The sequence below is a fragment of the Natator depressus genome, chromosome 6 (assembly GCF_965152275.1).
Source record: "Natator depressus isolate rNatDep1 chromosome 6, rNatDep2.hap1, whole genome shotgun sequence".
Lineage (NCBI taxonomy): Eukaryota > Metazoa > Chordata > Testudines > Cheloniidae > Natator > Natator depressus.
This window is the reverse complement of record NC_134239.1, coordinates 22,717,312-22,731,569: the sequence shown is the minus strand read 5'-3', so window position 1 is coordinate 22,731,569 and position 14,258 is coordinate 22,717,312. Positions and strand designations below refer to the sequence as shown.

The following is a 14,258-nucleotide window of genomic DNA, read 5'->3' as shown; positions in this document are numbered from 1 at the left end:
CCCTTTCCAGATCATTTCTGAATATGTTAAACAGCACAGGTCCCAGTACAGATCCTTGGGGACCCTCCTATTTACCTCTGTCCAATGTGAAAACTGATAATTTATTCCTACCCTTTGTTGCTTGTTTTTTTCAGCAGTTACTGATCCGTGACAGGACTTTCCCTCTTATCCCAATACTGCTTTCTTTACTTAAGAGCCTGTGGTGTGGGACCTTGTCAAAGGCTTTCTGAAAGTTCAAGTACACTGTATCAACCAGATCACCATTGTCCACATGCTTGATGGTACCCTCAAAGAATTCTAAGGAAGTCTTTTTTACTCTATTTGCCTCTTTTACACTGTTGTTTAGCCATAGTAGCATGTTTTGATTCTCTTACTGTTTTTGTTTTGATTTATTAGTTATTTTATTTCCTACTGTTTTTATTTATTGAGTATTTTTATCTCAGATTGAAGTATCCCAAATGCCAAGTCACTTTTGGAAAATCTCGGCCCTGATTCATACACTACCCCTCTGCTCCAAGCCAGAGAGTCGTTAAACTGTCCACGTAGCCTAGCCACACAACCCACCACATACAGAGATGCCTCTTATTTAAACAATTAGAGCCAACAGGGAGTGTATTTTCTAAGACTTCATGACCAGCTGGAGGAATGGAGTGGAGGTCATGAAGGTCATTATTGTTATACACATTCCTCTCCCTCATCAGTTGTGTCTTGAACTGCATCGGCAGCTGCTACTGTGGACTTGTTTACCATACCAGCATTTTCTAGTGGCTAATAAAGAGTACTTGTAACCAACAGGAAAGCAGGGCTTCATTTCTCTTCACTGTATTATGAAACTAACAGCACTTTCATCAGCACACAGGACAGCTGAAGTGCTGCGTCATATAAATCCATAAAGGCATAAATCTCTACTACTGTGGGTAATTAACTGTGGGTAATTAATGGGAACAACTTATCAAGAGTGGTGACGGATTTGCCATCAAGATTGGATGTTCGTCTAAAAGATACTCTCTAGGAATTATTGTGGGTAAGTTCTACGGCCTGTGTTATACAGGAGGACAGATCAGATGATCACAGTGGTCCCCTCTGGCCTTGAAATCTATGCATGGAGCTGATTTCCAAGGTGCGGATTTTGTCCCCTCAGAAAATAATGTTCCTTATGCAGCCAGTTGACCTGGGATTTCCTGCCTGCTGGGAACACCAGATGGAAGCCCAGGCATGGCATGTGGCCAGTCAGAGAGGTTCAGAGGTATGGCTGGCAGTTACGTGGAAGTACTGCAGAAGGTGATAATAGGAATGTTCTACAGGACTGGAATGACAGGAATGCCTAGGAGGGTTGGGAGACATCTCAGGGTTATGATACACACACATGACCTAGGTTAATATTAACATAGGGTGGAGAAGAAACAAGAAGGATGGGCCAACTGGTTGCAGGCAGTTGGCAGGTGAGGGTTTAGAGCCAATGAGCTCTGCTCCATCTCTCCTATATACATTTTAACACATTACCCACGTCTACCTGCTGCTCTTACCTAGTCCCATGCTGAACTCGACAGGCGTCAGGTACCCATTATTGTCCTGCTCCAGGCTGTCAAAGACAGCCTCCAGCTGTTCTGGGGTCAGGGGCAGTTCACTCTGCAGCCGCTGGACAGACAGGAGGAGGGACAAAATAAATACCAAACTCTGGACCCACCCACAGCCCAACTTAAGTCTTTCCAATGACTCCTACTGGGCTTGGATCAGTGCCCTCACACCCACCCTACTGGGAGTGAGATGCTGCAACTGTGAAGACAATGCAGCTGGGCCAGTATGAAGTAGTTTGGAATGCCCATCAGCACGGGGAACTAGATTAATGGCCAGGACTGTGCAGAGGGCATTTTGCTTTCTACGGGTTATTTGGTTCTGAGGAGCATTCTTCCAGGATCGGCCCTTATCCCCAACTTCCTCCAGTACCACCTGTTATCTTTTTAGTTGTCCTCGATCATCTACTGGGCTTTTCCTGTCATTCTGACTGAGGAGGGCTGGCTGTGGCTCTCTCAGAGCATCAACACCAGTTAGAAGGACTGCTTATGGCATAACAATGTGGTATTATGGGTACCAGCGCCCTCACCCATGCTACTCCTATCAAAGAGGACACATGGTCTTGGGGACTGGGATTCAGAAGATGATCTGGGTTGAACTCCCAGCTCTGCCACAAACTTCTTGTGTGGCCTTGGGCAAGTCATTTAATCTCTCTGTGCCTCAGTTCCCATCTGGTAAAAGGAGAATAAGAATACAAACCTAAATACACAAAGGATGGGAGAAAGAAGATTAACTCTTCAGGGCAGGGACTATCTCTTACTATGTGTGTGTGCAGCGCCCAGCACAATGGGCCATGATCTCAGCTGGGGCTCCTCGGAGCTACCATCATACACATAACGAAAAACACAGCAGAGATCCTAGTAGTGCTTGTTAAACAAACAGCTCTGGCTAAAGCTTAATAACACCTCTTATTAAAAGCACATGAAACTAGGCATTGCACAACCCAATACAAAATGACTCAACAGCTCTTGTTTATTAAACATAGTGTATGCCGGTAATGTTAATTGTTCAGAAAGAGCTGGGACAGAACAGAATCCCAGTGTGACCTTCCTGGTATGTACACTAAAGGGAATTATCCTACTTTTGATACAGCTCTAAAACCCCAAGATTTTAACTCAAAATAGAAAGCAGAGAGATGCCTCTCTCCACATCACAGTCATAATTCAGTCCTGGAGCTAGTTTTTAAAGGAAAGAGACCATCCACAGAAATTATAGATACAACCAAAGTGAGAAAAATCGAGCAATGTGTCTTGTTATGGGGGCCGTGGTGGGGAGATGGGACACAATATTTTTGAAAAGAAGTGTCAGAATTCTGAAATCCCCTGCCCCGCGCTGTAGAGTAGGCCAGGGTAGTGGTGACGGTAAAGGGGGTGAATTTTGGAAAAATTCTGACAACTTTCCTCCTTCTCCACCCCAAAATTAGAAATTTCCATCAAAATGTTATTTAAAAAAAAATCACTCTGCTTCAGTTCTCTGTTTTCCAGTGGGCTACTGGCACAGTCCACCTCAGAGGGGCCATGAGACAACAGAGGTTATACATGGCCTGACCAAGAGCACCCAGCAGTGTGAGGTAAAGCAGTCCCCCTTGAGTGCACATGGCACACATGGTTCCATAGCTTCCTGCCCAGAAGCAGAACAGGAGGATTTCCTCCCCTTACCTGCATGTCCAGCTTGGTGATGAAGCCCTTCTCCTCCTTGTCACACAACTGAAAGAGCTCCCTGGCCTTTTCCAGCATCTCTACCTGCACGTCCTCTGCTTTGCTCAGGTGGAGGCTGGAGGAGGCACTGGCAGCCACACCATCCTCGTCCTCTTCCTCTTCTTCCCACAGGGCATCCAGGAGCTCTCGCCTCCGGTTCTCCATCTTCCCAAAGCTCTCCCGGCCAGGGTCCAACAGCCGCGATGGAGGAAACTGAAATAGTTAAATGAAAATGAACTGCAGACCACACATGCTCCAACCCACCGTACACACGCTTCAGAGAGAGGCCAACTCACGGCAGGTTACCTAGTAACGCCTCCTTAGTCAGAAGCGCAGCATTGAGAGCATCTCATGTCTTTGACTGGGGTCACTGGGGAGGCAGGAGATGAGGCCTCAGATGGAGAGAGGGCAATACCTCTGATTGCCTCACAAAGAGCTGCCTGCTACAAACAAGGTGCAGGCATTGATGAACTGATGTCAGAGAGCTAATGCTGCTGGCTGCGATGGGGCTGGCTCTTGCCATGTCCTCACACAAAGACATGCACACCTTCTCCTCAGTCCTGCAGCGAAGTCACAATTCTCCATTGGCAACAGTCGGTTGCCAGGAAAGATTCATCAGGATGGGATCATGAACTAAGAGAAGATGGTACAGGAAGGAGCAAAGCCCTTATTTAAACAAACCCAGCAATTCTCAAGAAGGGCTGCATATTCTTTGAGGCACTGGGCTGGGACCCAGGAGAGCTGGGTGCAATTCCTGGTTCTGCCATGGGCAAGTCACTTTAGTCTCTGTCCCTTAATTTCCTACATGCACAATGGGTATAATAATCCTTCCTTACAGGAGGCAGGGTTTCAGTGTCCAACCCTAGTCATTCCCTCCACAGGCTGGGCGAACTATGCAGGCAGCATTTAGGCTCTGGAGAGGCAAAGTGAAAGTAATAAGCCATGGCAGCTCAGTGGTGACGCTCAGCAGAGTTAAGAGCAGCTCAGAAGGCAGCCATTTCCATTTCCCCCCTCCCACCCCTTTGTAGATGGGATGTGGGGAGGGGGTTCTAAAGTGTGGGGAGGATAAAATCCTTTGGGTTGAACAAGGTTTCCATGATGGGGCAGAAAGGAAATAGAAAGAAAAGCAACCCTCAGGAGTGTTTAAGATAAAAGTACCCCCCCCCACCTCTCCCCCCAAATATTTGATCTTACCCCTTCCTGCTAGTAGCTTCTCCCCCTGCCTAGTGTTTAAGGACGGCTCACCCACTACTGTCAAATCTGCACCACCAGGGTGATGAAAATCCAGAACAGGGGGTTGACCAACACACAGAGTACCATTTTGGTGGGGATCAAGGAGAGATTTCACAACCAGGGGTAGGGAGAAGAAAGAAATAAGTCACACACCTCCCCACTCTCCTCAGCTTGGTTCTCCTTCCCTGCCTTTTCACTTTGATTTTCAACTTTTTTTTTTTAATATATGGGGGGGGAGATTTTCAACCACCCTCCCCCCATTTTATTCAAGCATAAAGAAAAGTAAGAAAATGTTTTGCATGGGACATGAGATGGGAAATTAAATAAATAAACCAAACAAACACTCTTCCCCCTTATCTCCAAGCCTACGTGTTCTGAGAACTCAAAAGCTGCCAAATAGAATTTTAATCTAAAATGTTCATTTTGTAGGAAGAAACACACACACACACACAAACAAACTTCAGCTGCCATAGAAAACAATTTCCAATAAGTTATGAGCATCTAGAAATAAAGGCATCAACTTGACTAAAGCATTGCTACTGTGATACTGTGCATGTGTGTACACACACACACACACACACACACACCCCACCTTCCAAGTGAGAGGTTCGATACAGTTCCCTATAGACTGTTTTTCCTTATTACCAGTAACACATTTTAAGCTTTCCTAAACCAAATTGCTTTAGATTTCAACTGTGCATTGCAGGGAAGGAGTGAGCAGGACAAGAGGGTTGAGACAGATTTAACAGCACTAGCCAAGGAATTTATTTAATTTTCAAGAAATTAAGACCATTGTACAGGTGCAAGAACAATAGCTGAGTGAATTTTTGTTTGCACTCTTGATACACTGGAAGGACAAAGAATGGCATGTACGTAAGCAAGAAGTAACTGACACTAACCCAAAAGGACTAGGCAGTCTTTTGTTCATTATTGCTATTTGGAGAGTTAAAAGCTCTGCTCTGCTCTGAAAAGTGACTGAGTAAAAAGGTGCCATTTTTATCTACGAGATATCTTCCCTAAGAGCATTCAGAATCAGGTCTCCTGATTTGTAACAGCAACCATGATGACATATTTATTTACAGTATATTATTCAGATGTCTCTGTGTGCTGTATAGAACTCCAGACAAACGGTTGTCCCTGGTAAACAATGGAAACAAAGCTGGAAATTGAGCTGTGCGGAAGCCCGTTGTTTGTATCTGTCATCACAGTTGCATTCATTAATCCCCTCACCCGCCGTTTACCATAATAAGCCTTTATACTTACTGTTCTGGTAATCCTGTAGAGCCAATACAACATTTGGAGACTGAGCTGGACTCTATTCCAGCTTATGTATCAATAACTTAACTGTTAACTCGTTCCTGACTGCAGAATCTTTACAGAAAGAACTCACCTTGATTTTCACATTCTGGGTTGAGACTGCAGGGTAGGCACTCACAAAAACCATCCTTGGACTGTGTAGCTTAATGAATGTCTAAGGAGACAGGTTATGTGGCTATACCTTGATGGGTGATAATTATGGGCGGTAACAGGCTATACTGCAGAAGCTCCCAGGAGAGAAGAATTCATTCGGATCACTGTTTCATAAAGTGGGTGATTTCCTCGGTGTCTCTAATTGCATAGGAAAGTTAAAACATTTAATAGAGAGTCATCACTACTACCACTAAAAAAGAAAAGGAGTACCTGTGGCACCTTAGAGACTAACAAATTTATTTGAGCATAAGCTTTCGTGAGCTACAGCTCACTCGGATGCAGTGAGCTATAGCTCACGAAAGCTTATGCTCAAATAAATTTGTTAGTCTCTAAAGTGCCACAAGTCCTCCTTTTCTTTTTGTGGATACAGACTTACACGGCTGCTACTCTGAAACTACTACCACTGTTCTTCTAAAACAGACTGGAATAGGCGTATCGTCCTCGAAGCCTGAGGGACGCAGTTTGGTCAATTGCATGGTGGAGTAAATTCACACTCAGAGCACTGTAAAGTAAAAAACTTCATGCCCAGGGTTTCAAGCACCACATAATCTGGGCCTTTGCCAATGACAGGTTGGAGAGTGGTGAGTCTAACAATGCCAACCTTATGCATCTGTTAGCTTAGCTGAGTGGAGTCTTGCTGGAGTCCAGTGTCACCTCTTCAGAGCGCCACCCTGTAGTAAGCAGAGAACTTGCTCTGCCCGGGGTGTGAGAAGATGGTGGCTTTGCTGTTTGAGAGAACACTGGGTGACCCTGGAGCTGAAACAAAGGTAATTCTGTCTTCTCACTGATGAGTGGCAATGCCAGCCAGAGTGGGAGGGTACCATGGCTAGTGTGTTGGAGAGGAGGGATTGCAAGACAAGGGGAAGAGCAGCATCAGCATTGTACAGATGGGAGGTAACGAGGAACAAAACAAACATGTGACACTGAAAAAGCCTGCTCTGTGGTGTGTGTAGGTGGCGGTGGGATCTCTTCTGTCACTGCCAGCACACGCAGGCCTTGTCTTCCTTGTTAGGAGATTAATCATTTCCATTTCAAAAGTGGGAGCAGCCCACATGGATAATGAGCCCAAGGCACTGTTCTTTGGTACGTAAAAGGTTGAAGAGGCAGGATATTCTTGCCCAATTATGAGACCTATTCATGAGCTGGAATCAACCATCTCCCAGACAAATTGCTACCCTCTACCCCCAGCACATCATCATTTTATCAAAAGACCCCACTTTATTATAGTTCCCAAGTAATTAGGAGAGCTAAAAGCCTTCTAATTAGAAGAGCTCCTGGCAAAGTGAATCTGAAAAGGTTTGAATCAGCCAGCTGGAGGGTTAGCTAATTAATTCTGCATTTCGAGAGAGAGTTCTCTCTTGCGTAGAGTGCTCCATTGGCTCTGGTCTTCAGGTGACCCTGGCTGACTTGAACAGAAATAAAAACATACTACGTAAAAGGGAACATGGTAAGCAAACCACGCAAAACTTTCAGCGTCTCTTCTCTACGTGACCATGTATTAAGAAGTTCTTCTTCACCTGTGTACAGAGAATGGGGCTCTTTGGGGCAAAAGAACTCAGAGATGATTGGCTTTTAGCCCAGTGGAATCCAAGTTCTGGTCAACTGAGGGGCAGAACTGTCAGCTTGCTAGGAGCCCAAGAGCCACAGCTAGCTTGCAACAACAGAGTGGGTGCCTTCTTCTTTAGTGCCAAGGAGCAGCCCACAGAGACGACAGGTCCCTGCACCCAGTGCTTTACCTCTAGCCAAGTGGCTTGCCCCAGTAAGGCCCCTGCCTTCAGGATGCGAACCAACAAACAACGTGACATTTTACTATAGTTTAGAACGAGACGCGCACACTAGGGAAGGACAGGAGCACCCTCAGAATTACCTTGCTCCTATGCCAACTGGGAAGGAAATTCATTTAGATGATCCTGGGTGAGGACTGTCATCTAAGTCTAAGCTGGTACTGGGGCATCTGGACTGAAGGAGGAGAGACCTTAAGGACGTTACTATTGATGCCTGGATGGGACTCTGGTTCTGCTGGTGTAAACCAGACAGACGCTTTCCCTGCTGGATGGTTGTTGGCAATGTGGTACAGGACAAGCTCCAAGTCAATTAGCTGCACAGCTCTAAAGGAGACGCCTGTGAGCACAGCACTTCTCGTAAACCTGGGCTGAGCGGGACCCAAGTCTTGTGGGTTACAGCAGCTGTTTCCTGCCACATGCTTTGTTTTGGCTCAGTAGGCAGCAAAGACAGTCACCAGATCCTGGGGGGCAGCTTCCTTAGCAAGAAGGCCTCATGGAAACGGACCCCGGGCCTTAGCTCAGAACGGAGTGTCCCTGCCTAGACACAGCGGAATCAACCGCCGGTCAAGGTGGTGCCCGTGGGCCTTGCTTCACTGAGGCAGGGAGTCCACGCAGAGTGCAAGTGGAACTTTAATCCCAGACCCCCATGCCTTCTAGTTAATAATTATAGAGTCAGCACTAAACAACATGAAACTAGCTTCCAGAAGGGCTGAGAAATGCCAGAGAGTCAGTGTGGGCTACAGCAGCATCCTGGGCCTGCTTATGCCCTACTGTGTGACCTGGGTCAAATCACTTCACCTCCCTGTGCCTGCCGTGTTGCCAGCTCTCATGAATTTATCATGAGTAAGGGGCACCGGAACAGGGGGAGCCAGGGGGCCATGGCCCCCACACTTTTTCCCACGAGCGACGGGGTGGGGGGAGGAAGTGGAGAGGAGCGAGCAGGGGGCAGGGTCTTTGGGGGGAAGAGATGGCATGGGAGCGGGGCCTTCGGAGAACGGGCAGCGCAAGGGCGGGGGCTTGGGGAGAAGGGGCAGTGCAGCGGGAACAGGGCCATGGTTCGGGCACCGGTGGCTCCCTCCACACTTGTAGGGACTTTCTGCCACTCCTGTCATGAGTCTCATAATAGCTGATGTTTTATTTAAAGCCCCAGCTCCTGGAGACAGGGGATTAAGAGAGAATCCCAGCTTTCATTAAAAAAAAATAATAGGAGTAAGTTTCTAGCCCTTATGTTTGGAGAGAAAAGGTTGAAGAGGTGAGCTGAGCCCTCCCTAAGGCTCACAAACCAGAAGGCAAAGAAAAAAATCCCAAAGCTCTTACTTTTTGGCAAGAAAAAAAAATCTCAAGATTTTTAAACCAGCCTCATTGTTTGGTGCCCTACTCATAGTTTCTGACTGCTTGGCAGCGCTGTGCCTGTATCCCCTCACAGCTTGTGCCTGTCTTATCTATTTAGGGTGGAAGTACTTTGGGGGCAAGGACTACCTATGGGTGTGTTTGTACCTGGCTACTTCAGGAGTACAAATAAAACCCTTCCTATTTATTAAGACGTGTCAGTCTTTGTCTCTATTCTCTTTTGATTTTAATAATGCTGGGGGGTGGGAGCTTGTGTCAGTAGGGGGCTTGAAAATAGATGTCGCTGACGTGATTAAAATGCTGGTGGCTACTAGCACCTCATCTACACTAATGCTACCATGGGGTGGATGTGACCTGTGAGCTCTGCCTTGTGTACATGTGCCGTCTCTTTCACAGCCTGTAGGAATTAGGCTGTGGAATTCTTCATCTCCAGTCAAGGCAGGAGACGGTGGGAAAGGAAAGCAGGGTGTCTTTATTCACCGTCAGTCCTTGCAGGTGTTATTTATCTTCAGAGCTCCCAACAGCCCAGTGAGGTCGGTCACTGGTCAGCCACTGTTTCGCAGATGAGGAAAACTGAGACGCCGGCTGGCTGAATGACTTGCCCATTGTCAGTGCTCAGAGCCAGGATTAGTATGTGCGTGTGTATGTTCAGAATGTGTGTTGTTTTCATTCCTCGATATTTGCAGGGAGCTCCCCCCAGCCCTAAGGGGTGCCATGTGAGAAAGTGCAGAGCTGCTTGTGGGGAAATGTTACGACTGAGAAATCAAGAGTGGCGTAACTCTGACCTGGCCTCATCTCCCCAAAGGTGATTTTTAAGTTTTGAGTTAAAAACAATCCAGCCGTTTGTTGAGAATGAGGAGAGGAGAAAAACCCTTTTCCTATTATAAAGCAATTCTTGCCACTTTAAAAATACTCAGCAACAATAAAACCCCAGCTGTAGCACCAAAGGGGTTTAGGCTAGAAAGCTGACACTCAGGAGCGGGGAGAGGTGTTTGAGGAGAACATGTGACTTTCTGAGCTCCAGGAATATAGTTACGGTTTGGCTGAGAGTTACAAGGGCTCATATGTGTCCATTAGCTTTCTTAATAATGATAATGCTTTTAAGAAGATATCTCCCAGTGCACCAAAGCCCCAGTTCAGCAACACTTGTTCGATATTAAGTGTGCAGTCATGCTTAAAGAAAAGCACCTGCATAAGTGCTTTGCTGGATCAGACTTGTAAGAAAAGAAGATTGCACAGCAAGTAATTTAGGTTCACATTAAAACGCTGAGGGAGTACTATCTGATTCTATGCAATGCGCTCAGCTGTGCATTGACCGTTCCATATGATCCTTTAATGGGAGCATTGAAGGAGAGCCAGGGGTTGTATAGAAATAATAGCATCACGCATTGTAATGCCCAGGCACAAAAGGGGCAAAGTTAAGTTTGCATAGGCTACCTGAACAATAGCACTTCCTCTCTTCTAAGTGCTAAAATGTACATCCTGAAATATTCTCTTAAAGCAGCTGTTCTGTTGGAATGAGTGTCTTATGAGAGTGTGGCATCCTACCGAGTTTTTATTGCATGCATTTGGGATCGTTGTATTGCTGGTGAGTAGTGTAGTCACATGTTGGTTTTAAGGCAAGAGGCAAAAAACCCCAAAAAACTTTATAGGTCCTTATACCATTTCACACAGACTTTATGCCACTCGCTTTATTTATTCCTCACTCTTCTCTGCTTTCTCCCCTGCCCCCTTTGAAGTTACATTGGTTACTATGGAAACAGTGTCATTGGAAAAGGCAGGGCGCAGTGATATCCACAGATGCAGTATGCAGTCAGCTCTACAATGGCTGGAGATTTGTGCCCTAGTCAGACAGCTATAGGTACTGGAGATTATTATCCTGGTCACATACAAAATCATGTACCTTGAATACGCGGATGAAAGTAAAGCCGCATAAAACTGCTGGAACAGGTCAGTTTAAAAGATTCAGAGAAGTCCAGCCAAAGAACCACAAAGATCAATGCCCTACACGGATTTCCCCCTGTATGTACGTAGGCTGAGGTTTTCAAAACTGCCTAAGGAATTTGGATACCCATTAATCCGAGGCTGCTTTGAAAAATCTCAGCCCCACTGTCTCGAAAGACTAAGGTTACTAAAGTCATTCTTTCCCCTATATGAGCAGTTAGTGGCCCTTGTTCTTTGTTTTTTTCATACATCCACAAGAGAGGAAAAAAATCCAGTAGAAACAGGGAAACAAATTGTAAAAAAGAAAAAAATAAGCAAACAAAAACCTCCACAAAAGTTGGCCTGGGGACTCAGGAGCAGGTATAATATCTGCAACTACATCTCTACAGCTTTCTCTTCTTTTTTTAATTGACTAGATTTCAGGTTGCTTGTATCTCTTTAAGGAAACAGGAAAGAATCCAGGAACCTTCGTGTTGTTTGCGCAGCAGAAAAAGATTAGCTCTAACTGGGTAGCAGGTTGTGCTAATCCTGCTGCAACCTTTACTGATGACTGTATCATGGAACGAGCCAGAAAGATAAACTGGCTTATTCACAGAATACACAGACAGCTGGAAAAGGCCTTGCCATTGGAGATATAGGGCAACCAATAACAAATAAAGAAAGCAGCTGCCCATCCCAGCCTCTCCATCCCCCTCTTACCTCATCCCATGGACGTTTACAGAAAGAGAGAAAAGAGCCATTTGCTGTGCAGTTACAGTAAAAATGCAGTTCTAACCACACACAGGTTTGTTTAACTGTTAATTTGAAAACAAGCATGGAATTTCCTTTGCCTGCAACAATGACCTATATTTTTGACATGATCTTTGCCAATAAAGTCTTCTCACTGAGAACTCATTCCACAGTTTGATACACTGATTCTATATTCCTGTCTATAAATAGTAGAAGCGTGGTAACAAATATATACAATGGCGCCTTATTTCAGAAAATCAGTACAAATTATATGCTTAAAATTGTATCCACTGATTAATGTTCTGACTCAAAGGGCTATGAAGTTAAAATCACTGTTAAGAATATGTTCTGTTACAAGCAAAATCTCAGAATATTAGAATAGAAGAAATAGTCTCCCATCATTTAGCACCTCTCTGTTAGGATCATGAACAGACAAGCCAGTTTCACTTCTGTTTCTAATCAGTTATACCTTGTGCATCACACACAACGTTTGGATTGCAAACAGCGAGAGGGAATGCTTATTTCGGCACAACTGTTTCTATTAGAAGTGGTGGTGGGTTTTTTTTAAATCATGGCCGCTTCTGATATTATATATTTTATAAATGTGTTTAAAAAAAAAACCACACACCTAAATTTGGGGTCAAAAATTTGTCTCTATTTCCCTAACATGACACTAGCACAGTTTATGCCATTTCACCAGACACAACTAATAGTTTACAGCTACTGATATAATGAAAGTGGTATGCAGTTGCATTTTTCAGACTATAAGTAATATGGCAGTAATGGTAGCATCAAACACATTGAAACAACTCACTGAAAACCATTCGAACTGTGTTTCGCTTTAATGGGGATTTATAGTTCAGATGACTCAATTCTTTAAAATAAAATAAAGATATTTAAGGAAATAATGCCACATCATCACATGCCTGCTCTGTGATGCTTGAACACCTATACCATAGCAACAAGGGGAAAGATAACTGCTACTTTATGGGCCTGATGCAATGCCCTTTGAATTCAATAGAAAGACTTCCACTGAGTTCAATGGGTTTGGGAGCAGACCCTAGATCTGTAAAGGACACTACAGCCAAGAATGAGCAAATAAAGCCCATTCATTCAGTTTTAATAATGGAGGGGCTGAGAAACATCCGAAGTTACTTTACCAGCGATGATGCTGTAAAGTTCTTTGGCAATTAAATGATCACTAATGGAGGTGCCTGAGGCATTCAGGTCAAACAATCAGATCCATGACATTATTTGAAATGTATGGGAAATCATTATTTATTTCCTAATGACCTTCAACGCATACCAGCCTAGGAGGAATTTGCACAAGACTGTTAATTCAATAATAAAAATTATGAAATTAGGGTTCGGCTTTGTTTAGAATACAGCAATGCACCAGGGTAAAGAACTTGCTCTCTCTACGGCAGATGCCCCATCAGCTGACAAATGGCGAATCTTGTTTTGCACGATTAGTGACATCTGCTGGCTAAATAGGAGGGGCAGCTGAGCATTACTTACTAGAGGAGTGTTGCAGTGACAGGAAGAAGATTCGGGGCTGGGGGGGGGAACCTGGAACCTTAAGATGATGAAGGTTTAGCACCAACACCACTGGGGTTTCATGACCAAGCAAGGTTGCCATTACCCAGACAGTCCCAGCTTATGGGGGCCTGTGGGGCTAGGGTTAAAGAGAACCCTATCGCACAGCTCTCTCTCTTGGCAGGGTACAGTGCTGCAAGCTTGAAGAAGCGAAGCTTCAGTAACACTAGACAAACCTCCAAGCCATTAACTCAAAGCTCTCACAGTTCCGCTCCCAGGCAGACAATAACACAGGGCCAGCTCCTCCTCATTGGGGGTGAATTGACATAGCTCTGTTGACTTCATGGAGCTTTGCGGACTTACCCCAGCTGAAGATCTGGCTCTCTGAGCAAAGAAAGCCAGTCTGTACCCAGAGCACTTCATGAAAGCTCTGAAGAGCGAGAGTCAGCGCCACTCTGTTGGGCTCGGGCTACTTGTTAATCAACAGGTGATGTGCCGTCTAGGAAAACTTAACACATGACTGCCACCAGCTCAGCTACCAGAGCTCAGCAGGGGTACGTCAGCATCCCCGAGACTCCTCTTGCATCCTGCCAGCGCCCCAGTCTCTCTCCTGTGCAGCATGTTATTTCATTGCTCTCGGGAAAGCACTGTTACTGCCTGGCCGCACACACTTGGATGCCGTCCAATGTGGAGAAATGTGACATTGGAGAGAGAGGCTCCCCTTGTTACCACAATAATAATTAAAAAAAAAAAAAAAAGCTGGACATCCTGTACTACATCCTGAATATACTTCAAGGTCACTAAAAGTATATTACACGGGAGGCTGCTTTTTCGTAAGTAGACCGGGTAAAGAGTCCCCCCACACACACACACCTGCCTTCACTCTAGGTTCTGCATTTATGTAAAGTTGTGACCACTAGATCAAATATTGGTGTTTTAA

At 45.2% G+C, this 14,258-nt stretch overlaps 1 protein-coding gene across 1 annotated transcript in view; it reads right to left on the bottom strand.

The window, feature by feature from the left end:
- CRACR2B (calcium release activated channel regulator 2B) overlaps nucleotides 1–14,026 on the bottom strand; it is a 56,141-nt gene extending 42,115 nt beyond the window's left edge. The window contains 3 exon segments of the mRNA XM_074954784.1: nucleotides 1,527–1,638; nucleotides 3,234–3,485; nucleotides 13,682–14,026. Coding sequence (XP_074810885.1) covers nucleotides 1,527–1,638; nucleotides 3,234–3,485; nucleotides 13,682–13,741 — 424 coding nt within the window. The 5' untranslated portion in view covers nucleotides 13,742–14,026.
- Between the last annotated feature and the right edge of the window lie 232 nt (nucleotides 14,027–14,258).